The sequence below is a fragment of the Oncorhynchus mykiss genome, chromosome Y, assembly GCF_013265735.2.
Source record: "Oncorhynchus mykiss isolate Arlee chromosome Y, USDA_OmykA_1.1, whole genome shotgun sequence".
Taxonomy (NCBI): domain Eukaryota; kingdom Metazoa; phylum Chordata; class Actinopteri; order Salmoniformes; family Salmonidae; genus Oncorhynchus; species Oncorhynchus mykiss.
Genome location: NC_048593.1, coordinates 9,463,558 through 9,490,927, shown reverse-complemented (window position 1 = coordinate 9,490,927; position 27,370 = coordinate 9,463,558). Strand labels below are relative to the sequence as shown.

The 27,370-nt window shown below is 41.8% G+C and overlaps 1 protein-coding gene across 1 annotated transcript in view; it reads left to right on the top strand.

Annotated features, from left to right (window-relative positions):
• The window catches only part of aif1l (allograft inflammatory factor 1-like), a 40,082-nt gene that overhangs the window by 10,492 nt on the left and 2,220 nt on the right, over positions 1-27,370 (top strand). The window contains exons 3-5 of the mRNA XM_036967797.1: positions 5,673-5,739; positions 9,325-9,366; positions 9,649-9,811. Of these exons, the coding sequence (XP_036823692.1) occupies positions 5,673-5,739; positions 9,325-9,366; positions 9,649-9,811 (272 nt within the window). The remainder of the gene's footprint in view (positions 1-5,672; positions 5,740-9,324; positions 9,367-9,648; positions 9,812-27,370) is intronic.

Sequence of the window (27,370 nt, the reverse complement as noted above, 5' to 3'; positions counted from 1 at the left end):
TAGCATACTCTGTTTCACAGAAACAGGGTTTTCTTGGGATATACTGTCCCTGTCCATACAGCCTGCTGGGTTCTCAGTACATCGTGCAGACAATAATAAAAACTCTCCGGGAAGAAGAAAGGCGGGTGTGTATGTTTCATGATTAACTATTCATGGTATGATTGTGATAATATACAGAAACTCAAGTCCTTTTGTTCATCCGACCTAGAATACTTCACAATCAAATGCCGACCATATTACATCCCAAGAGAATTATCTGCGGTTGTAGTCACAGTCGTGTATTTTCCCCATCAAGCCTATACCACGACGGCCCTCAAAGAACTACACTGGATTTTATGCAAACTGGAAACCACATACCCTGAGGCCGTATTTATTGTAGCTGGGGATTTTAACAAAGCATATTTGAGGAAAACGCTACCGAAGTTCTACCAACAGATTGACTGTAGTACTCGCTCTGGAAAACATTGGACCACTGCTACTCAAACTTCCGGGATGCCTACAAGGCCCGCCCCCAACCTCCCTTCAGCAAGTCTTATCGACTCCATTTTGCTCATCCCTTCCTATAGGCAGAAACTCAAACAGGAAGTACCCATGCTAAGGTCTATTCAACACTGGTCTGACCAATCAGAATCCATGCTTCAAGATTGTTTTGAGCACGCGGACTGGGATATGTTCCGGGAATAACATTGACGAATACATGGATACAGTGACTGAGATCATCAAGAAGTGTATAGGGTAGCCTTTCTTAAAGTATGGGTCGCAACCTGTTAATGGTGGGTCGCAACGTGTCAGAGTAAATTTATAATTATTTAATTAATTACTGGAATTGATTTGGCCAAGTGCATCTGCGCTCTCTGTTCAGTGCGCTCTCTGCTTAGAAGCGTTCTCTGCTCAGTTTGGCAGCTGCGCTAGTATGAGAGGGAGATGCCTGTGTGCTTCGCGGTTTACCAGATCTTTTTTCTGCAGTTTTCGTGAAGATCACTCCGCAACACACACAATGCAGCGCTGTCTTGTTATTCCCACTCGCCATCACTCCCCTCTGTCATGAAATGGACTCATGCTAGCCAGAAGTTCTGACTGAGCTCAATTGTCATGAAACGCATGTACAGTGATGAGTTTCTCTCTCTTTCATACAAACTTATAACGAGGAGCGCCCACAATGTGTTTTGTGCGGGGAAGTGCTTAGTAAGGAGTCTCTCATAACGAACAAATGAATAAAACGACACGTCCTGACCAAACATCCACAGCGTGACGGTAAACCGAGGGAGTTCTTTCAGAACAGGGCAGAATGCTTCAGGAAACCATGCTTCAAACCTGGAAAAGTTAGTCAGCTGGCAAGGCATTGTTGTCATTTTATAACAGATGATAATAAGCAGAAATAACCGGGGTACTAACTAACTCTCATAGTAGTAGATGTTTCAATCAATCCCCTGGCCTTCTACACAGCTAATAGCTAACATTCGCCAAAGCAAGCTAGACACGGATACAGCAAGCTAGCTACCCTAGTAACAGTACAGATGAAGACGAAAAATGATCAGGCTTACTGTACATCTTACTGTATAGATTATTGTTGAAAACTAGTCTAGGTTGGAACTGTTGCTGTTAAAATAATAAAATAAAAAATTCTTAACTGCAAAATGCTTTTTGAGGTAAACACACACACAGTTCTGGGTTGCTCATCTACAGCAGGAAGCGGTCTCCTGCCTGACTGAGAAAGCAGTAGATGTTCTGGTCCAGTTTGGCACCACATACCTATGCGAGTCAGGGTTCTCAACTCTGACACACTTAAAAAACAAGTACAGAAACAGTTTCAAGGCTGAGCATGACCTCAGTGTTACACTGTCAAAAACAGAGCCCAGAATAGACATGCTCTCATTAGGACTGTGTGTTTTCTGGTCTACATCTGTGTGATGTGATCAATCTGTTTATTCCAGTTCAGAATAAAAAATATGCATTGTATTTTAACGGCAACAGTTCCAACCTAGACTTTCTTTCAACAATAATTTCTACAGTAAGATGTACATTAAGCCTAATCATTTTTCATCTGTACTGTTACTTGCTATCAAAAAGCCTGTGTGTGTTCTGTTATTCATCTGTGTGATGTGATCAATCTGTTTATTCCAGTTCAGAATGTAAATGATTTATTGTATTTTAACAGCACCAGTTCCAACCCAGACAGATATGTACGTGTTTTTAATGGGGGAGAATAAACATTAATAGATATTTATATGGATATTACATTTAATTTGTTTTTGTCTGTACTGTTTTTTTAGGCATTAGGGCAATGAAATGTACCAATATTTATGTATAGTTCAATATTTTTTCTAAGCTTGCGTTCCAGGAAAAATACAGAAATTTTAATTTGGGTCCCAAGCTGAAAACGTTTAAGAATCCCTGGTATAAGGGATGTTGTTCCCACTGTGACTATTTAAACATACCCAAACCAGAAACTGTGGATAGATGGCAGCATTCGTGCAAAACTGAAAGGGGCCAAACACCGCATTTAACCATGGCAAGGTGACTTGGAATATGGCCAAATACAAACAGTGTAGGTATTCCCTCCGTAAGACAATCAATCAGGAAAAACGTCAGTACAGAGACAAAGTGGAGTGGCAATTCAACGGCTCAGACCCGAGACATATGTGGCAGGGTCTACAGACAATCGCAGACTACAAAGGGGAAAACTGCCACATCGCGAACACCGATGTCTTGCTTCCGGACAAACACTAAACACCTTCGACCGCTTTGAAGATAACACGGTGCCACCGACGCGGCACACTACCAAGGACTGTGGGCTCTCCTTCTCTGTGGCCGACGTGAGTAAGACATTTAAGCGCGTTAACCCTTGCAAGGCTGCCGGCCCAGACGGCATCCCTAGCCACGTCCTGGTCTGCTCATGCAAAGGTAACTGGACTAAATGACTATCACCCCGTAACACTCACTTCTGTCATCATGAAGTGCTCAGAGAGGCTAGTTAAGGATCATATCACCTCTACCTTACATGACACCCTAGACCCACTTGAATTTGCTTACCGCCCCAAATAGATCCACACATTGCACACTGCCCTGTCCCCTCTGGACTAGATGAATACCTATGTAAGAATGCAGTTCATTGTCTATAGCTCCGCATTCAACACCATAGTACAGGCTCATCATTAAGTTCGGGGCCCTGGGTCTGAACACCGTCCTGGACTTCCTGACTGGCCGCCCCCAGGTGATGAAGGTAGGAAACAACACCTCCACTTCGCTCCTGTACTCCCTGTTCACCCATGACTACGTGGTCACGCATGCCTCCAATTCAATCATCAAGTTTGCGGACGACACGACAGTAGTAGGCCTGATTACCAACAATGACGAGACAGCCTACAAACTTTTACAGATGTAAAAACTGCACCACTCACAACCAGGGCTCTCTAGACGGTGGTGCGGTCTGCTCAACAGATCAAAGGGGGCAAACTACCTGCCCTCCATGACACTTATAGCACCCATTGTCACAGGAAGGCCAAAAAAGATCATCAAGGACATCAACCACCTGAGCCACGGCCTGTTCACCCCGCTATCAATCAGGCAAGGTCAGTACAGTTGCATCAAAGCTGGGACCTAGAGACTGAAAAACAGCTTCTATCTCAAGGCCATCAGACTGTTAAATAGCCACTCAGTTATACAACCCTGTCCCTTAGAGGCTGCTGCCCTATATACATAGACTTGGAATCACTGGCCACTTTAATAATGGAACACTAGTCACTTTAATACTGTTTAAATAATATTTACATACTGCTTTATTAATCTCATAAGTATATACTGTATTCTATTCTACTGTATTTTAGTCAATGCCACTAAGACATTGCTCAATTTAACGTTTATATATTTCTTAATTCCATTCTTTTACTTTTAGATTTGTGTTTATTGTTGTGAATTGTTAGATACTACTGCACAAGCATTTCGCTACACCCGCAATAACATCTGCTAAATATCTGCTAAATATCAATTAGTATTTGGTAGCATTGCCTTTAAATTGTTTAACTTGGTTCAAACGTTTCGGGTAGTCTTCCACAATCTTCCCACAATAAGTTGGGTGAATTTTGGCCCATTCCTCCTGACAGAGCTGGTGTAACTGAGTCAGGTTTGTAGGCTTTCTTGCTTGCACACGCTATTTCCGTTCTGCCCAGGGCTTTGTGATGACCACTCCAATACCTTGACTTTGTTGTCGTTAAGCCATTTTGCCACAACTTTGGAAGTATGCTTGGGGTCATTGTCCATTTGGAAGACCCATTTGCGACCAAGCTTTAACTTCCTAACGGATGTTTTGAGATGTTGCTTCAATATATCCACATAATTTTCCACCCTCATGATGCCATCTATTTTGTGAAGTGCACTAGTCCCTCCTGCAGCAAAGCACCCCCACAACATGATGCTGCCACCCTCGTGCTTCACGGTTGGGATGGTGTTCTTCGGCTTGCAAGCTTCCCTCTTTTTCTTCCAAACATAACGATGGTCATTATGGCCAAACAGTTCTATTTTTGTTTAATCAGACCAGAGGACATTTCTCCAAAAAGTATAATCTTTGTCCCCATGTGCAGTTGCAAACCGTAGTCTGGCTTTTTTTATGGTGGTTTTGGAGCAGTGGCTTCTTCCTTGCCGAGTGGCCTTTCAGGTTATGTCGATATCGGACTTGTTTTACTGTGGATATAGATACTTTTGTACCCGTTTCCTCCAGCATATTCACAAGGTCCTTTGCTGCTGTTCTGGGATTGATTTGCACTTTTTGCACCAAAGTACTTTCATCTCTAGGAGACAGAACACGTCTCCTTCCTGAGCAGTATGACGTCTGTGTGGTCCCATGGTGTTTATACTTGCGTACTATTGTTTGTACAGATAAACGTGGCACCTTCAGGCGTTTGGAAATTGCTCCCAAGGATGAACCAGACTTGTGGAGGTTTACACCTTTTTTTTCTGGGGTCTTGGCTGATTTCTTTTGATTTTCCGATGATGTCAAGCATAGATGCTCTGAGTTTGAAGGTAGACCTTGAAATGCATCCACAGGTACACCTCCAATTGACTCAAATGATGTCAATTAGCCTATCAGAAGCTTCTAAAGCCATGACATCATTTTCAGAAATTTTCAAAGCTGTTTGAAGACAGTGAACTTAGTGTATGTAAACTTCTTACCCACTGGAATTGTGATACAGTGAATTATAAGTGAAATAATCTGTCTGTAAACAGTTGTTTGAAAAATGACCTATGTCATGCACAAAGTAGATGGCCTAACTGTCTTGCCAAAACTAGTTTGTTATCAAGAAATTTGTAGAGTGGTTGAAAAACTAGTTTTCGTGACTCCAACCTAAGTGTATGTAAACTTCCGACTTCAACTGTAGATACTGTAACCTCTGCATTGAAGAGTGTAAATGACATGGGTGCGTCCCAGTAATATTTCATTGCACCTGAAGTTTACACTCGTTCACTACTTCCCACCAATCGAAATAGGATTGGATTGGTGGAGGCATGTTCACTTCCCTTCACTGAAAAGGAATGACTAGGTGCACACGTGGGAGGAAGGAGCGATAATTGAGATGTAGCCACGATGGTTAAATGTTGTGAATCTGATACCATGTTAGACCTGTTTCTCTGATGGGCTCTCAGACTCAGTTTCTCCCCTCTTCCTCTCTCCTCAGGAGTACATGGAAGACCAGAAATACCGGGATGAGGAGGACCTCCCAGAAAAACTAGATTCCTTTAAAAGTAAGTCATTCTGCCAGGAAAGACCTTCCCGGCCTGGAATGTCAGATGTATCACTGTCCCAATTTTGGTTTGAATCAAAGAGGGGTGTGAGTAAGTTGTGTCTGTGGGTTTCCTGTGTGGGTGTGTGTGCCATATGTCAATGTGTTTGTATTTTGTGTCTTTTTTTAGTGTGCCTGTGTGTTCTGACCTGATTTCTAAGTGGGTTGTGAGGCCAGGTGGTTCCACAGTGGTCCAGACAGCAGGAATGTGGCTGCTCCTCCTCTCCTCTGGTTGTTATTGTAATTCTAGGGCTCTGCGGGAACAGGTGATTTTAGAGAGTAGAATGACACTGAAACCAGGACCAGATTAGTCCCCCCAGCAGCAGCACCTTGTTAAAAAAAAAATCCTGGGCAAAACCCTGGTGTGTGTCATCATTCACGGACAGGTCTGGTCTGAGTGTGAGAGTTGCAGTGGTGTTCTGTGTGTGTATTTTACTTGCAAATCCTGAGATTATAAACATAGGCTTATCGCAGAGGAGGCTGGTGGGATGAACTACAGGAGGACGGGCTCATTTTAATTAGAGGTCGACCGATTAATCGGAATGGCCGATTAATTAGGGCCGATTTCAAGTTTTCATAACGATCGTAAATCGGTATTTTTGGATGCCGGTTTTCAATTAAGAAAATAATTTTTTTAACACCATTATTTAACTAGGCAAGTCAGTTAAGAACATTCTTATTTTCAATGACAGCCTAGGAATGGTAGGTTAACTGCCTTGTTCAGGGGCAGAATGACAGATTTGTACCATGTCAGCTCGGGGATTCAATCTTGCAACCTTACAGTTAACTAGTCCAACACTCTAACCACCTGCCTCACAAGGAGCCTGCCTGTTACGCGAATGCAGTAACCCAGGGTAAGTTGCTAGCTAGCATTAAACTTATCTTTATAAAAATCAATCAATCATAATCACTAGTTAACTACACATGGTTGATGATATTACTAGTTTATCTAGCGTGTCCTGCGTTGCATATAATCGATGCAGTGCGTATTTGCGAAAAAGGACTGTCGTTGCTCCCATGTGTACCTAACCATAAACATCAATGCCTTTCTTAAAATCAATACATAGAAGTATATATTTTTAAATTGTGTCACTCCTCTTGCGTTCATTGCACGCAGAGTCAGGGTACATGCAACAGTTTGGGCTGCCTAATTTGCCAGAATTTTACGTAATTATAACATAACATTGAAGGTTGTGCAATGTAACAGGAATATTTAGACTTATGGATGCCTCCCCTTAGATAAAATACGGAACGGTTCCGTATTTCACTGAAAGAATAGTTTCCGGATTCGACCATATTAATGAGCTAAGCTAATTATGTTATAATTAAGTATATGATTTGATAGAGCAGTCTGACTGAGCGCTGGTAGGCACCAGCAGGCTCGTAAGCATTCATTCAAACAGTACTTTCGTGCGTTTTGCCAGCAGCTCTTTGCAATGCTTCAAGCATTGAGCTGTTTATGACTTCAAGCCTATCAACTCCCGAGATTAGGCTGGTGTAACCGATGTGAAATGGTTAACTAGTTAGGGGGGTGCGCGCTAATAGCGTTTCAAACGTCACTCGCTCTGAGACTTGGGGTAGTTGTTCCCCTTGCTCTGCATGGGTAACGCTGCTTCGAGGGTGGCTGTTGTCGATGTGTTCCTGGTTCGAGCCCAGGTATGGGCGAGGAGAGGGACGGAAGCTATACTGTTACACTGGCAATACTAAAGTGCCTATAAGAACATCCAATAGTCAAAGGTATATGAAATACAAATGGTATAGAGAGAAATAGTCCTATAATTCCTATAATAACTACAACCTAAAACTTCTTAAGTGGGAATATTGAAGACTCCTGTTAAAAGGAACCACCAGCTTTTATTTGTTCTGAGCAAGGAACTTAAACGTTAGCTTTCTTACATGGCACATATTGCACTTTTACTTTCTTCTCCAACACTTTGTTTTTGCATTATTTAAACCAAATTGAACATGTTTCATTATTTATTTGAGGCTAAATTGATTTTATTGATGTATTATATTAAGTTAAAATAGGTGTTCATTCAGTATTATTGTAATTATTACAAATAAATGTAAAAAAAAAACGGCAGATTAATCGGTATCGGCTTTTTTTTAATCCTCCAATTATCGGTATCGGCGTAAGTCATAATCGGTCGACCTCTAATTGTAATGGCTGGAATGGAATAAATGGAACGGTATCGAACACATCAAGCACATTGAAACAACATGTTTGTCTCCGTTCCATCGATTCCATTCAAGTCATTACAATGAGCCCGTCCTCCTTTAGCTCCTCCCACCAGCCTCCTCTGGCCTATAGGATAACTAGATAGAGCCCTGGTGCTGTCTTTATTTCTCATAACAGCAAATGCTTGAAGGTATTGTTCCCGTTCGAGAGCGGGTGAGAATGAGCAAAGAGCAAGGACACAAGCCGTTATTGTTTTGGGAAAGAACGACAGGAGGCTTTCATGTAGCGTCCCACACTGTCTCAGCTGAGGCCTCAAGCCAACAGCCCCACGCCCCAGAGGCTCCAGGGGTTGATGTGTGTATCACACAAATATGTCTGTCAGAGCAAACTCCTAACCATGGTGAAAAGAGAGGGGGGGAAGGAGAGAGCGAGACAATGTGTGATTGTCCGTCCTTGCCCTTTATGCTCACAGCGAAGGCCTGATGGAAATAGAAGGGAGCACGGAATATGGGAAGAGGAGGAAGAGAGAGAGGGCCTCCAAGATATTTCACTCACTTTGAAGACATGAGGAATATTGGAGAGGAGGAAGAAGCCACTTGTGTTGTTGAGACTATCAGTGTGTGGACGGATGGATGGTTGATTGACAGAGCGCTTCAGGACAAGAGGCCCACTCACAGAGCAGTGTGTAGGTTGGAGGCGGAAGAGGGGCCCTCTCCTCAGAGTTCACAAACAGGGTCAGCATTGTCCCCCGGCTGCCCCCTCATCCCTCCCTACACGGTGACAAAGTTCCACAACTCAAGGCCTCACACACAAACACACACACAGAGGCTCCATTGTGACAGGGGAAACAGCTAGGCCTAATCCAGAAATCTGACTAACTACAGAGTTCCAGAGAGAGAGAGAGTTCCAGAGAGAGAGAGAGAGAGAGAGTTCCAGAGAGAGAGAGAGAGAGTTCCAGAGAGAGAGAGAGAGTTCCAGAGAGAGTTCCACAACGAGACTTGTCATTGGAGAGGCACAGGGCAGTTGGCTACTGACTGATAAAGTATTAGGCTACTGCGTGAACTGTAGGCCAGGCCAAATGAGAGGATCTGTTCATTGCCATGAGGCCAGGACCATCTTTTTTCCTCGTTGGCCTGTCTGACCCTAGCCTTCCATTGCGAGACACACCTGCTATGACCAGCTGTGTGTGTGTGTTTTCCCTTCTTGGTCTTCTACCCTCTCCCTAATGCGTTCTGTTTGTGTGTGTTATTAAAGGCCTTGAACTTTATTAGGTGTTACATTGAGACACCTCCACCCTCCTTATTTAGTCTGCTGTGTGTTAACCATGCAAGCTAACCATGCGGTTGTGTGTCGATTTTTGTTTTGCAGACAAATATGCAGAGTTTGACCTGAATGACCAAGGAGAGATCGGTGAGTAGTGGAAACGACAAGCAGCCAGGTGCTCAACGTTGATACACAACTGCGGTGCTTTGTGTGTGTGTGTGTGTGATCACTGAGCAGTAGTTTAAGACCTCTGTGTGTTGTAAGTGTGGGATTAACCAGGGGTCTATGAGGGTTTCATGTATCACTATTGCGTCTCACTAGAAAGGTGATACTGTATTTGGCCTGCTGGCCTTGAAAACAGGTGTCAGATAAGGTGTGTGTGTGTGTGTGTGTGAACCATTCTCCTCCTGTGTGGGTGTCCCCCTGCAGATATGATGGGGATGAAGAGGATGATGGAGAAGCTGGGCGTTCCGAAGACCCACCTGGAGATGAAGAAGATGATCTCCGAGGTGACCGAAGGCATCAGCGACAGCATCAACTACAGAGACTTCGTCAAGATGATGCTGGGCAAGCGCTCGGCCGTCCTCAAACTGTGAGTGCATTGTGTGCTGTGTGTCTCGGGGGGGTACGTGTTGGTACGGGTTGGTGTGTGTACGGCACTTGTCGCCAACAAATGTACATTGGCATCTCCGGGTGGGTGTGTGACTGACCACGTGCACAACTGCCCACAATGAGACTCCTCCACACGTTCCCCGGAGAGGGAGAAGGAGGGGGAGTTTGAGAAAGAGAGAGTGAGGGTTTTGTGGACAGAAAACAGGAGCTATTATATAGTTAGTAAACTGTTATTCAGAGTTTCTTGGCAGAGAAACAATTGGTTTTGTTGCAATTACAGGGAAATAATTTGGGTCGGGTACTACTAATGGCCGGAGGGGGTTCTGGGGTCAAGTCCAGTCCTGGGTTGGCCATTTGAGTGCCAGAGTAAACTAAACACACATTTGGCTTCATGCACACACACACGCCAGGGTTCCGTTAGCAAAATGTGGCGCCAGACATTTGACCGGCAACATTTTTTATTTCTCAGACATTTGAGAAATGTACAGGACGCATATGCATTGGGTGCGCCAGCTGTATAGGGCATCTACCCACGGTGCTCAGAATGACCGAAATCACATTTGGAATATGATAATTCATATTAACAGAACATGCAAATCGAGGATGCAACTACGTGCGGCACTTCTTTCCGAATTCTGATGTGCACTTTGAACATTTTACTTTTCTTCAGCCAACAAGACGAATAACGAACAGCAAAATCACTAGCCTATGTCAATCTACTATATAGTGCTCTTATTTACATATCCAAAATGTGCATAGGCTCTTGGGGAACTCGTACACTTGTGTAAGCCTCATGTCAGTGTCCAACCTTAACATGTGATAACAATACAACACAACAGATGAACCATAATTACATTTACTCACGGGTAGCCAAAAACAACTATCTGAAAACCATGCCCCTACTAAGCCACTCCTCCAGTCTTCTGATATGTCCCATTGGGTCATCTCTCTCAATAACTCAGCATCAATAACCCAGCAATTTTTAAAGACATCAACCCAACTAAGTGACCCAATGCTTGCAACACAGCAGTTGGGTCATCCAAATTGTTAACCTATGGGGGCATAGCCAAGGAAGCAAAAATAATGGCCTGCCCAGCATTTTTATACATGACACTATGTATGATGAGATGTTTAATCAACTCAGGAACCACACCTGTTTGGAAGCACCTGCATTTAATATACAGTACTTTGTATCTCTCATTTACTCCAGTTTTTCCATTATTTTGGTAGTTATCTGTAGGCTGACCAGAGGTTAGGCCTAGTAGTTAATGAATAACTGTGGATGGTTCTGTCTTGTCCCCAGAGTGAATCCTAGTTCAGGTCAGTGTGATGGGCTTAGCAGGTTTAGCGTGTGAACCACCACACGGTGAGAGGAGAAATCCCTCTCTTTCCTCATGGAGCACAGCCAGCCAATTAGATGATCCTGAGTATTTTAGTGGAACTGTGGTGTGACTGCCTGACGGCTGACTGTGGCTCGCTACATTGTCATAATGGAATCTACAGGCATACTTACCAAGGCTAAGTGCAGAATCACTGATCTACAAATCATCATGCATCCCAAATAACAACTCATTACATGATTTAAGATGCGCGAATCTGTTCAGGGCCTTGCTCAGGCTGATCCCCTCGAACACGCTGCTACAGTAGCCATTAAAAGCCATCCAGTGAAACCATTGGTAATGTAGTCAGGAACAGAGTGGGAAGTGGTTGCCAGGGACACGTTCACCAGCATTGGAGTTGCTGTGGAGGCGGTTTGGCCTCCATTGGGATCAACACTCCTTATGAGCTTATAGGAGCTTTGCTGAGGTTAACCAAAAAAGGAAAGTAAAGACGCCTCGCTCTGAATAGAGGCCGTCAGCTCTCTCTCTTTCTCTCGTTTTCTATACACATTCGTTCCCTTTGTCTATCTCCTTTGTTTTCCCTTAGTAAAACAAACAATCTGTCTTCCTCCTTCATTCTCTCAATGCCTTTCTGGGTATCTCCATCCGTCTATTTTATTCCTCCTTCTCCAGTGTTTCACTTTCAATCTTTCACCTCCCTCCCCCTTTGTCTTTTTATTTGCACTCCTATCGCTCATATTCATATTGTCTCACTCTGTAGTTCTCTCATTCCCTTGTGTGCTTGTCATTCTCTCTATCCCAATCTTGCTCTCACGCTCTCTGTGTTTTCCATTAGTGCCGGCTGTCTGCTAATCAGTCGGTTGCAGGCTCATTTTCATCTGGCTATATTTTACCACTTCATATTAACTAGGCTTCTTTTCATGTAAAGGTTTCGATTCGCTAGTCCGTCGAGCCCGCTCCCGCTAGAATGAACGATATGCATCTTCTGACGATCTATTGATAGGACAGTTGCCTGTCCGTCAGTCACAAAGTGAGCGATGACAGGGAAACGCAGCAACGAGGATGAAGCGAAGTGAAAGGTTTCACTCTCACCAAAATCTGTCCAAAATGGGCTTATTTTGGACCTAATCTTGCCTGCCTGCCTGCCTTTGGGACAACGCCTCCCATTGTTAGGGTGGAGACATTAACATCTCGTCATTTACATTAATGCTGGGCATTATACCGCATTTTACTATATACCAGTATTGGTGCACGGACCGGTTTTGGTTTTTTACTTTCCCTATAACGGTATTTGAATGTTTGGTTTGTTAAATGTGATACGCCATGTGTAATGTCCATTTGTATAGTTTACTCCACTACTGGAGTCATCCCTTTCCGCTCTCTCTCTCCATGCCACTTTTCACGCAGACCTAGTCCCATCCCCTGTCACTCAAGGAGCGCATTTTGTTGTTGCTTGACCACGAGACACTTTCGTTCAGTCTGCATGGTCAATGCAGCACATACAACAACTTGGATCCACAAGTGTTCTATAATTACAATATTAGTTTGTTTCTTACATCTGCAAACAGTTTGTATTTTCTTAGCAAGTTAAGCTAAATCGTGTTAGCCACTGTTAGCCACTAATGCTAATTGCTAATAGCTGGCTGGCTAGCTAACTAGCTAATAAAAGTACTGAGTCCGAGCAAACGTAACTAGCTAATGCAGCCTGGAGGCCTAAATCAGCATGTTGTTTGTTCAACAGTATTGTAATATTCATATGTGTAAACATACTGAATTGTAATTGGATGCATTTTACCGCCATATCATACTGTGCTATGATTGGTTAAGACCACCCAAATGGTTAGGTCATGGGCAGTTTGATCCTGGTTGGCGATATGTGAACATGCCAGTTATAGCTAGCTAATAAAGAGCTACGTTAAGAAATATCCTGTAGTACTACATTTGATTATTTTGTACAAAGTGTGCAAAACAAGACAAGTATCTTATAAATCAAAGAGGAATAGGCGAGGCATGAATATGTTGGCTACATGAATAAAGATTTAATGTAGCCAAAGTTTATAGGGTCCCCTAGGAAAACACGGACCATCACTTTGGTTCCTACCCTGTCACAATTACTCCTCCATGGCATTTTCATTCGTTGTCATGTCAAACAACACTGTATTCAAAGTGCCCACTATTATTTATATTCTAACTATAGAGTTAGAATAAACATTCTATTTCCATGATTCCAAACGTTCAAGTTTTTGATCTAAATCGCAGTTGCAACATTTGGTTAAAAATAAGGCCTAGTTTAGTGGCCCATATAGTGGCAGTGTGGAAATGATCTAAAATGAGTGCAGGAAATGCACAAATTGATGGAAATGCAGGAAATAATTTTAGGTTGAAGTTGATTTGAACAGTATTAAACAATCAGAATGGAGAAAGACCCATTGAAATAAATGTAGAATATATGTGTTGCCACCCTAGGCTCACGCACTACTCATAACGCAAATGTAGAACTTTTCTTAATCAAAAACTTTAAATACCGTCAAATTTGAAAAATACCATGATATATTTTGGCCATATCGCCCAGCCCTAATTTATATACAGATCTCTGGTAACAGTCCATTTTCTTTACATGGAGGGGGAGAGCATGATGCTCGTGAATTTGTGCGTCCCATGTTGTGTAAATTGTAACGATGAATCGAAATCCACGACTTAGCCTAATTATTGTTTTCGGGCACGTTAATTGATTTTCTTTTGGGTGTTTCACATTGCCAAACACACAGAGTCATGGCGCAAAGTAGGCTATTTACTGTGCGTTGATGATAACTGAACAGCAAGTGTTGACTACTTTATATAAGGTGTCGATCTGACTGAAATAAAGTCTTAACTCCCATATCCCTTTGCCATTCATAAATATAATCACGTTGCATGATTTATGTCCGTGGAATCATATTGGGACAAGTATACCTTTCCTAAGATGTCGGGGTTTGCCAGACAGTGACGCTAAAATGAGTGACGTCTCGTCAGTGAAGCCTAACCAATTGCATCCGTGAGAGAGATGTTCATTTGGCTCTCTATTTTGCACAGGTTACTGGTAGGCCTAGGCTGTTATCTGCAGTGCAGATACGTTCTGAAAACATTCGATGAAGATGGTGAATCATTACTGCAGGAACAATGGGCAGTGGAGAACCTTTATTCTGATCCAAAAATGATAATTAGGCCCTCATGGACTCCAGGCATTAAAACGGAATTCAACAATATTCAAAAATGTATTGAATCATCTAAATGTATTGAACATTAATTAATTTGCCCAAGTTTATCATAAGACATGAAGAGAATGCATCAGTGATTCGTATTTCCTGCAACTTTGTGAATGAGGCCACGAGAATGCCCCTGTGTGTGGCCGTTAGTGATGATCAGGGGCACAACTTTCACTGGGGATGGGGGGGACATGCTGGTTGAGACAATGCCAAGAGTGTGCAAAGCTGTCATCAAGGCAAAGGGTGGCTACTTTGAAGAATATAAAATGTATTTTGATTTGTCTTTTTTGGCTAGAAAATAGTAAATATAAAGAAAAACCCTTGAATGAGTAGGTGTGTCCAAACTTTTGACTGGGTATACAGTTGAAGTCGGAAGTTTACATACACTTAGGTTGGAGTCATTAACTCATTTTTCAACCACTCCACAAATTTCTTGTTAACAAATTATAGTTTTTGCAAGTCAGTTAGGACATCTACTTTGTGCATGACACAAGTAATTGTTCCAACAATTGTTTACAGACAGATTATTTCACTTATAATTCACTGTATCACAATTCCAGTGGGTCAGAAGTTTACATGCATACACTAAGTTGACTGTGCCTTTAAACAGCTTGGAAAATTCCAGAAAATTATGTAATGGCTTTAGAAGCTTCTGATAGGCTAATTGACATCATTTGAGTCAATTGTAGGTGTACCTGTGGATGTATTTCAAGGCCTACCTTCAAACTCAGTGCCTCTTTGCTTGACATCATGGGAAAATCAAAAGGAATCAGCCAAGACCTCAGGGGGGGGAAATTGGTTCATCCTTGGGAGCAATTTCCAAACGCCTGAAGGTACCACATTCATCTGTACAAACAATAGTACGCAAGTATAAACACCATGGGACCACGCAGCCGTCATACTGCTCAGGAAGGAGACTCGTTCTGTCTCCTAGAGATGAAAGTACTTTGGTGCGAAAAGTGCAAATCAATCCCAGAACAACAGCAAAGGACCTTGTGAAGATGCTGGAGGAAACAGGTACAAAAGTATCTATATCCACAGTAAAACGAGTCCTATATCGACATAACCTGAAAGGCCACTCAGCAAGGAAGAAGCCACTGCTCCAAAACCTCCATAAAAAAGCCAGACTACGGTTTGCAACTGCACCTGGGGACAAAGATCATGCTTTCTGGAGAAATGTCTGATGAAACACAAATAGAACTGTTTGGCCATAATGACCATTGCTATGTTTGGAGGAAAAAGGGGGAGGCTTGCAAGCCGAAGAACACCATGCCAACCGTGAAGCACGGGGGTGGCAGCATCATGTTGTGGGGGTTCTTTGCTGCAGGAGGGCCTAGTGCACTTCACAAAATAGATGGCATCATGAGGGTGGAAAATTATGTGGATATATTGAAGCAACATCTCAAGACATCCGTTAGGAAGTTAAAGCTTGGTCCCAAATGGGTCTTCCAAATGGACAAAGACCCCAAGCATACTTCCAAAGTTGTGGCAAAATGGCTTAAGGACAACAAAGTCAAGGTATTGGAGTGGCCATCACAACCTCAATCCCATAGAAAATTTGTGGGCAGACCTGAAAAGGAATGTGCGTGCAAGGTCTACAAACCTGACTCGGTTACACCAGTTTGTCAGGAGGAATGGGCAAAATTCCCCCAACTTATTGTGGGAAGCTTGTGGAATGCTACCCGAAACGTTTTACCCAAGCTTAACAATTTAAAGGTAATGCTACCAAATACTAATTGAGTGTATGTAAACTTCTGACCCACTGGAAATGTGATGAAAGAAATAAAAGCTGAAATAAATCATTCTCTCTACTATTATTGTGACATTTCACATTCTTAAAATAAAGTGGGGAACCTAACTGGCCTAAAACAGGAAATCTATACTAGGATTAAATGTCAGGAATTATGAAAAACTGAGTTTAAATGTATTTGGCTAAGGTGCATGTGAACTTCAGACTTCAACTGTGTGTGTGTGTGTGTGTCACGTTCTGACCTTAGTTCCTTTGTTATGTCTTTTGTTTTAGTATGGTCGGGGCGTGAGTTGGGTGGGTTGTCTGTTCGTTTTTCTATAATTTGGGATTTCTGTGTTCAGCCTAGTATGGTTCTCAATCAGAGGCAGCTGTCAATCGTTGTCCCTGATTGAGAATCATACTTAGGTAGCCTGGTTTCACTTTTGAGTTGTGGGTGTTTGTCTTCCGTGTCAGTGTTTGTTACCACACTGGACTGTTTCGTTTATTCACGTTTATTGTTTTGTTCCAGTGTTCTGTTGTGTTTTGATTAAACATTATGGACACTTACCTCGCTGCGCATTGGTCCTCCAATCCTTCTCGCTACTCCTCCTCAGAAGAGGAGGACGAGATCTGTTACACTATATATAATATATACAGTGCCTTGCGAAAGTATTCGGCCCCCTTGAACTTTGCGACCTTTTGACACATTTCAGGCTTCAAACATAAAGATATAAAATTTTATTTTTTTGTGAAGAATCAACAACAAGTGGGACACAATCATGAAGTGGAACAACATTTATTGGATATTTCAAACTTTTTTAACAAATCAAAAACTGAAAAATTGGGCGTGCAAAATTATTCAGCCCCTTTACTTTCAGTGCAGCAAACTCTCTCCAAAAGTTCAATGAGGATCTCTAAATGATCCAATGTTGACCTAAATGACTAATGATGATAAATACAATCCACCTGTGTGTAATCAAGTCTCCGTATGAATGCACCTGCACTGTGATAGTCTCAGAGGTCCGTTAAAAGCGCAGAGAGCATCATGAAGAACAAGGAACACACCAGGCAGGTCCGAGATACTGTTGTGAAGAAGTTTAAAGCCGGATTTGGATACAAAAAGATTTCCCAAGCTTTAAACATCCCAAGGAGCACTGTGCAAGCGATAATATTGAAATGGAAGGAGTATCAGACCACTGCAAATCTACCAAGACCTGGCCGTCCCTCTAAACTTTCAGCTCATACAAGGAGAAGACTGATCAGAGGTGCAGCCAAGAGGCCCATGATCACTCTGGATGAACTGCAGAGATCTACAGCTGAGGTGGGAGACTCTGTCCATAGGACAACAATCAGTCGTATATTGCACAAATCTGGCCTTTATGGAAGAGTGGCAAGAAGAAAGCCATTTCTTAAAGATATCCATAAAAAGTGTTGTTTAAAGTTTGCCACAAGCCACCTGGGAGACACACCAAACATGTGGAAGAAGGTGCTCTGGTCAGATGAAACCAAAATTGAACTTTCTGGCAACAATGCAAAACGTTATGTTTGGCGTAAAAGCAACACAGCTGAACACACCATCCCCACTGTCAAACATGGTGGTGGCAGCATCATGGTTTGGGCCTGCTTTTCTTCAGCAGGGACAGGGAAGATGGTTAAAATTGATGGGAAGATGGATGGAGCCAAATACAGGACCATTCTGGAAGAAAACCTGATGGAGTCTGCAAAAGACCTGAGACTGGGACGGAGATTTGTCTTCCAACAAGACAATGATCCAAAACATAAAGCAAAATCTACAATGGAATGGTTCAAAAATAAACATATCCAGGTGTTAGAATGGCCAAGTCAAAGTCCAGACCTGAATCCAATCGAGAATCTGTGGAAAGAACTGAAAACTACTGTTCACAAATGCTCTCCATCCAACCTCACTGAGCTCGAGCTGTTTTGCAAGGAGGAATGGGAAAAAATTTCAGTCTCTCGATGTGCAAAACTGATAGACATACCCCAAGCGACTTACAGCTGTAATCGCAGCAAAAGGTGGCGCTATAAAGTATTAACTTAAGGGGGCTGAATAATTTTGCACGCCCAATCTTTCAGTTTTTGATTTGTTAAAAAAGTTTGAAATATCCAATAAATGTTGTTCCACTTCATGATTGTGTCCCACTTGTTGTTGATTCTTCACTAAAAAATACAGTTTTATATCTTTGTTTGAAGCCTGAAATGTGGCAAAAGGTTGCAAAGTTAAAGGGGGCCGAATACTTTCGCAAGGCACTGTATGTATGTATATATATATATATATATATATATATATATATATATATATATATATACATACATACATACAGTGCCTTGCGAAAGTATATATATATATATTACAGCCTGAAACTGGGAGAAACGAAAACCTGGAAAAACAAAACCTTTAATAAATGTCTGTTTTTTAATAAAATACATAATTTGAAGAATAAACACTGTTGCAATAGATTTTTCCAATCTGGGAAGTAAACTCGATTAAAGTATTCCAATAATTTTACTGTGCATTTCAGATGGAATCAAGGCATTAGGATGGACACAAATATACCTCTTTCTGCAAATACATTTGAACTACTTCTCCGATTTGGCCGGCTACTCTATGTACTATACTTGTGGAAGCACTGTCTTTCCCTCCCTCTCTCTCCCTACTCCATATCTATTTAGATCAGTGTGTCCTTGTTGGGGGCATAAGCCCCCTGTTAAACTCAGCAGGGCGTCCTGTTTTGATCGCCCCCTCTGGCCTGACTGCTCATTAGGGACTGTGTCATTAGTGACTGTCGTTAGGGACTCTCGTTAGTGTGGGACACTGAATGGACACGGCACTGCAGCCATCTTAAATCCTGCCCAGCTCTCAGTTCCCAGGCACTGGGAATAGAATAGAGGCAGTCAGTCTTGGGAGGGTTGCCAAACATGTTCCCCAAACCCCATCCCTTGGTGCATGGCCCAAATCCTGCTATAGCATACACATGTGAACGTACTCTCTCTCTCTCCCGGTCTCGCAATCATGCACTCACTCTAGGGCTGTCTCCGACTAAAATAAATCTTTGTCGACTGTTCTTTCAACCAAACAATTGGTCAACATTTTTAAACGTGTATTTTTCCATATATAGACACACCCTATGTTTGAATAAAATCAGCTATATGTAGGCTACTGAGCTTGCTGATGCTTTAAGCACTGCAATTAAAAGTTAAGACACACAAATTACTAAAGAGGTCAATAGAGCCAAACCAGAAGAAAAAACCCTATTCTGGCTCAACGCCATTGGACTCTGGGAGCAGTGGAAACGCATTCTCTGGAATGATGAATCGCGCTTCACCATCTGACAGTCTGATGGACGAATCTGTGTTTGACGGATGCCAGGATAACTCTACCTGCCCAAATGTAAAGTTTTATGGAGGAGGAATAATGGTCTGGGGCTGTTTTAATGGTTTGGGCTAGGCCACTTAGTTCCAATGATGGGAAATCTTAATGCTACAGCATTACAATGACATTCTAGATAACTCTGTGCTTCCAACTTTATGGCAACAGTTTGGGGAAGGCCCTTTCCTGTTCCAGCATTACAATGCCCCTGTGCACAAAGTGGAGTCCATACAGAATGAATTGTTGAGATCAGTGTGGAAGAACTTGACTGGTCTGCACAGAGCCCTGACCTCAACTCCATCGAACACCTTTGGGATGAATTGGAACGCCGACTGCCAACCAGGCCTAATCGCCGAACATAAGTGACCAACCTCACTAATGCTCTTGTGGCTGAATGGAAGCAAGTCCCCGCAGCAATGTTCCAACATCTAGTTGATAGCCTTCCCATAAGACTGTTATAGCAGCAAAGGGGGGACCAACTCCATATTAATGCCCATGATTTTGGAATGAGATGTTCGACGAGCAGGTGTCCACAGACTTTTGGTCATGTAGGGTAAAAATCTTTGTTGACCAACAGCCTATCAACCAAACAATCAACTAGTAGACTAAATGGGGTCAGCCCTAACTCACTCACTCTCATGCATAGACACACATGCGCACTCCCACACACAGTATTTAGTTTCTTTTACTCACAAAAAAATATGGGTCTTGATCCAGGGGATTGATTGTCTCTGCTGCTGCTGCTGCTTAAAAAATCCTCTACTTTTTATGTTCTACAGCTGGACACCCCCAATGACCTTGTTGTTCAATGTACTTATAGAGTTTAATTACAAAACGCTATATATATTCATTTTCAGGATGTTGGAAATTAGTTATTGTATTAAAGAAATTATGAGAGAGATTTGGTGTAGTTTTCCCACTCTGATCATGGCATGGGGTTGTTCAATCACAGACCAATCTATCTCTTAATGGTTTTATTTAGACAAATAATCTTTTTTTTTAGCAAAATGCTATATATCCACCTCACTCTCATAGTAATAAGTAGTACTGCTAGGTTTTACACAGTCAAATGTAATAAATAACTACTGTTACGAATCCCTTTTGGCCCGACAGTCTAGGGGGGGGATGGTAATGAGACCCGTAACATAACTCATGCAATTTATAATAGTGACAAAGTAAAAGTGAGAACGAAATAACCACGACTACTGAAATCTACCGTCAAACTCAGGGTTTGTTGGAAAACACACGGTAATAGGGGGGAGCAGGAAAAGGGGCTGAGCTGGACCCAAGGAAAGAAATAATAAGTATTCAAAAACACCCCTAAACGAGACTAGCCTACTTTAACAACAGCTAACTAACTAACCAAAAATACAGTGGGTGGTCCACCCAGTTCTAACTAGTGTATTTAACAAAGTTTACCTACGGGTAGTGTATGCCCATGGGCGACTTGTCTTGGTTCCCCCTTTTCCCACCAGCAAACAAACAAACACCATAACCAAAAACAATCCTCACAGGTGATGACAAAGTACTATGGAGGTGCTCAAACAACAGAGAGGTCAATACACAAAGAGAGAGTGAAACAGAGAGACCTACAGACATGGCATTTACAGAGAGATTGAGCTCCACAGCAAACAACTGACAGGGTTTTTAAACAAAGGGAAAGGAACGGTGATTGGGTAGGAAACAGGAGGGTGTGTCTTCTGATTGATGATTGGTGACTGATTGGGGAGTGATGATTTTCACCTGTGAGGGGAGAAGGAGAGAAAAGAAACACACACAGGATACACACACAGGATACTTGTATCCGTAACACTACGTTTGTAATAAAGAAATGTACAAATTATAAAAATATAAAAAATTAAAAAAAAATAAAAAAAGTATTATTCAATAGAGCAATATGAAATCTGTATTTTAATCATTCATTAGATGTTCTTATCCAGAGAGACTTACAGTATGGGCATTCATCTTAAGATGACTAGGTGAGACAACCACATATCATAGTCAAATTTCCAGGATACGAACAAAACAACAAACATTTTCATACACCGCTAAAATCTATGAATGAATGGATTTTACACACATGAGGGTACCCATAAGCAATCATTTCTGTTGAAAAAAACACATGTGAAAAATTGGTGGATTTAGAGTTTTGGAAATAAACTCTTCACTTAGAAAAGCACCTACCGTATTCACACCTGTCACGTGTGCTACCTCTCCAGCCTCTAGGTCACCACGCTGCTCATTATGATGCGCAGCAGCGTAGCCTAGTGGTTAGAGTGTTGGATTAGTAACCGAAAGGTTGCAAGTTCAAATCCCCAAGCTGACAAAGTACAAATCTATCGTTTTGAAAGGCAGTTAACCCACTGTTCCTAGGTGGGAAAATAGGAATTTGTTTTTAACTGACTTGCATAGTAAAATAAAATTCTAAAAATATTTATATTCATGAAATCACAAGTGCAATATAGGAAAACACAGTTTAGCCTTCTGTCGTGTCAGATTTTGAAATTATGCTTTACAGTGAAAGAAATCCAAGCGTTTGTAAGTTTATCGATCGCACGATAAAAAATTAAGTACACTTAGCATCAGGTAGCTCGGTCACGAAAATCAGAAAAGCAATCAAATGAATTGTTTACCTTTGATGATCTTCGGATGTTTTCACTCACGAGACTCCCAGTTACACAATAAATGTTCCTTTTGTTCCATAAAGATTATTTTTATATCCAAAACATCTCTGTTTGTTTGGCACGTTATGTTCAGAAATCCACAGGAAATAGCGGTCACGGCAACGCAGACTAATTCCAATTAGTTTCCGTAATGTCCACAGAAACATGTCAAACGTTTTTTATAATCAATCCTCAGGTTGTTTTTAAAATATATAATCGATAATATATCAACCGCAACGGTCTTGTTCAGTAGGAGAGGGAATGGCAATGGCTGCCCAAACTCTGTTGCGCGAGCAAAACTCGTGCGAACACTTGACACAATGTTATCGTTCTGGCTCATTTTTCAAAATAAAAGCCTGAAACTGTCTGAATACTGTGTTGACACCTTGAGGAAGCAATAGGAAAAGGAATCTGGTTGATATCCCTTTAAATGGAGCAAAGGGAGGCTATGGACATGGAGTTTTCAAAATAGAAGCCACTTCCTGGTTTGATTTTCCTCAGGGTTTCGCCTGCAATATCAGTTCTGTTATACTCACAGACAATATTTTGACAGTTTTTGAAACTTTTGAGTGTTTTCTATCCAATACTACTAATAATATGCATATATTAGCAACTGAGACTGAGGAGCTGGCTGTTTACAATGGGCACCTTTTCATCCAAGCTACTCAATATTGTCCCTGCAGCCATAAGAAGTTAACCTAATAAAAACAGTTACGTAGGAATGGTGTTTGTGCAGTAGGCCTAATACATTATCACAGCATATTGGCTATATACCTGGCCTGACAATATCGTTCTTCTCAGATCATATTACACTGAACAAAAAATATAAATGCAACATGTAATGTGTTGGTCCCATGTTTCTTGAGCTGAATATAAGATTCCAGAAATGTTCCAAAAAGCTTTTTTCCTTCAAATTTTGTGCACAAATTAGTTTACATCCCTGTTAGTGAGCATTTCTCCTTTGCCAAGATAATCCATCCACCTGACAGGTGTGGCATATCAAGAAGCTGATTAAACAACATGATCATTACACAGGTGCACCTTGTGCGGCCATTTTAAAATGTGCAGTTTTGTCACGGAACACAATGCCACAGATGTCTCAAGTTTTGAGGAAGCATGCAATTGGCATGCTAACTACAGGAGCTGTTGCCAGATCATTTTATGTTAATTTCTCTACCGTAAGCTGCCTCGAATGTCGTTTTAGAGAATTTGGCAGTACTTCCAACCGGCCTCACAACCCTAGACCACTTGTAACCACACCAGCCCAGGACAACCACATCTGGTTTCTTCGCCTGCAGGATCGTCTGAGACCAGCCACCTGGACAGCTGATGAAACTGTGGGTTTGCACAGCCGAAGAATTTCTGCACAAACTGTCAGAAGCCGTCTCAGGGAAGCTCATCTGCTTGCTCGTTGTCCTAACCAGGGTCTTGACCTGACTGCAGTTCGGCGTCATAACCAACTTCAGTGTGCAAATGCTTACCTTCGATGGCCACTGGAATGCTGGAGGTGTACTCTTAATGGATGAATCCCGGTTTCAACTGTAGCGTGCAGATAGCAGACAGCATGTATGGCGTCGTGTGGGGTGAGCGGTTTGCTGATGTCAACGTTGTGAACAGAGTGCACCATGATGGCAGTGGGATTATCGTATGGGAAGGCATAAACTAAGGACAATGAACGCAATTGCATTTTAACAATGGCCGTTTGAAAGTACCGAGATACCGTGACGAGATCCTGAGGCCCATTGTCATGCCATTCATCCACCACCATCACCTTATGTTTCAGAATGAAAATGGCCCCATTTGCAAGGATCTGAACACAATTCCCGGAGCTGAAAATGTCCCAGTTCTATCATGGCCTGCATGCTCACTCACCAGATGTTACCTATTGAGCATGTTTGGGATGCTCTGGATTAGAGGTCGACCGATTATGATTTTTCAACGCCGATACCAATTATTGGAGGACAAAAAAAAAGCAGATAGCGATTTAATCGGCCGATTATTAAAATGTGTATAGATATACACATTTTTATAATAATGACAATTCCAAAAATACTGAATGAACAATGAACACTTTTATTTTAACTTAATATAATACATATGGGCTTTTGGATAGGTGTTCTTAAGGTGATTCCACAGGTTGGTGGTATTTTTTTATTTAGCCGTTGCTGACCCCATGCTTACATCTTTAGCACAAATAAGACACCTTGCTTTCCCTGGTGCCAATTCCATGTAATAGTCCCACACTGGTGCTCTGCTTTTCTCTGCCATCTGTAAAACACACACACACAGCTCTGAAGTGACAATGATACTGAAGAGTCTGCTTAAGAGACAAATACTCTCAACTGTTTGAATAAAAATAGAGTTTAAGTTACCTGTGATGAATGTTGAAAACAAAAATGGTCATTTATATATGCAGGAAATCCTATTTTAATAATGGACATGGTAAGAATTGACTACCAAAGTGCGAGTCATAATTCCCATGACACCTTCTAGCAAAATCTGAAAATGTATTTATTCCATAGGATATTTTTAGATTCACTTAAAATAAGGTCTGTGTTTCGTGTAGACTTACACCACCTTGCCAATTTTATAACTGCGTAGATATCCATAGGACACGGTAACTCTGATCAATATTCGCTAAATATAAGTGAAGATCATTTTTTTTGTAGAGTGGATTTATGAAAATATTTGGACAAACGTGACCTTATCCTAGTGAGATTTACACGGGTATCAAAACGCCAAGGCGGTTTAAGCCTGCACGAAACACAGACCTTATTTGAAGTAGATCAATACATTCTGTATGGAAGACATGAACGGTAAAATAATGAAGGAACCCCTTTCAAGTTCGGCCGCAAGTTGTTACAGGAATTATAACGCGTCGTCTATTTCTCTCTAAACCATATACCTTTGACTATTACGAGCCTGCTGCTGCCTACCACCCCTCAGTCAGACTGCTCTATCAAATATCAAATCATAGACTTAACTATAATAAACACACAGAAATACGAGCCTTAGGTCAAATCTGGAAACTATCACCTCGAAAACAAAACATTTATTCCATTCTGTATTTTATCTAACGGGTGGCATCCATGAGTCTAAATATTCCTGTTACATTGCACAACCTTTAATGTTATGTCATAATACGTAAAATTCTGGCAAATTAGTTTGCATAGAGCCAGGCAGCCAAAACTGTTGCATATACCCTGCCTCTGCGTGCAATGAACGCTAGAGAAGTGACACAATTTCACCTGGTTATTATTGCCTGCTAAGCTGGATTTATTTTAGCTAAATATGCAGGTTTAAAAATATATACTTGTGTATTGATTTTAAGAAAGACATTGATGTTCATGGTTAAGTACACATTGGTGCAACGGCAGTCGTTGATTGATTGTTTTTTATAAGATAAATTTAATGCTAGCTAGCAACTTACCTTGGCTTACTGCATTCGCGTAACAGGCGGGCTCCTCGTGAGGCAGGTGGTTAGAGCGTTGGACTAGTTAACTGTAAGGTTGCAAGATTGGATCCCCCGAGCTGACAAAGTAAAAATCTGTCGTTCTGCCTCGTTCCTAGGCCGTCATTGAAAATAAGAATGTGTTCTTAACTGACTTGCCTAGTTAAATAAAGATTAAATAAAGGTGTATAAAAAAAAAAAACATTGGCAAAATCGGCGCCCAAAAATACCGATTTCCAATTGTTATGAAAACTTGAAATCGGCCCTAATTAATCGGCCATTCCAATTAATCGGTCGACCTCTACTCTGGATCGATGTGTATGACAGCGTGTTCCAGTTCCCGCCAATATCTAGCAACTTTGCACAGCCATTGAAGAGGAGTGGGACAATATTCCACAGGCCACAATCAGCAGCCTGATTGTGTTGCGCTGCATGAGCGAAAATGGTGGTCACATGGTAATGGTGCTTTCAAGACAACTGAGAACTCTGGGGGGAAAAAACTAGGTCAAATCATATCATCAGTGGTCTTCAGGTCGGAACGTCGGTGGTCTAGAAACATACCGGAGTTTCCAACTTGGAGGTTTCCAACCGGAGTTTCCAACTTGGATTCCCGGTTGTCTTCAACGCACTGAAGTCAGAAGTCTGAGATTTGTTTTGAACACGGCATTACTCTTAGCGGAAGGAGGGAGAGAGCAAGCAGAGGGTCCGCCTCTCATGTTCCCTGCTCTTTCCTTACTTTCATCAGTTGAAACGGACCAGAGAGAGGGGACACCGTCTTCCACCTGATGGCGAAACTCGAGTCGCACCGTATCTGCCTCAGTCATGCACAAATTCATGTTGTTCCTGGGACCAGAGAAGGTCTCAATTAAAATATACACGATGAGCTGCTAATAATAATTAGAAATGCAGGACAATCGATACACTTGACTAGGAGCGCAAAGCCTTTATCGTTGCCAAAGCCTTTATCGTTGGTTTTTCAACTGAAATGTTTTGTGATCGACTTGGAATGCCTTGAAGATCGACCAGTCGATCACGATCAATTGGTTGGTGACCACTGCTTTAGTGCCTTGTTGCAAACAGGATACATGTTTTGGAATATTTTCATTCTGTACAGGCTTCATTCTTTTCGCTCTGTCATTTTAGGCCTATGTTAGTATTGTGGAGTAACTACAGTGTTGGTGATTCATTCTCAGTTATCTCATATCACAGCCAATAAACTCTGTAATTGTTTTAAAATCACCATGGCTTCATGTTGAAATCCCTGAGCGGTTTCCTTCTTCTCCGGCAACTGAGTTAGGAAGGGTACCTGTATCTTTGTAGTGACTGGGTATATTGTTACACTATCCAAAGTGCAATTAATAACTGCACCATGCTCAAAGGGATATTTAATGTCTGTTTTGTTTTTTTACCCATCTACCAATAGGTGCCCTTCTTTGCAAACCACTGGAAAAACCTCCCTGGTCTTTTTGCTTGAATCTGTGCTTGAAATGCACTGCTCAACTGAGTGAACTTTAAGATAATTGTATATGTGGGGTACAGAGATGGGGGTAGTGGTTTTAAAAGCATGTTAAACACTATTATTGCACACAGAGTGAGTCCATGCAACTTATTATGTGACTTGTTAAGCACATTTGTACTCCTGAACTTATTTAGGCTTGACATAACAAAAGGGTTGAATGCTTATTACTCATACATTTCACCTTTTCATTTTTAACTAAGTTGT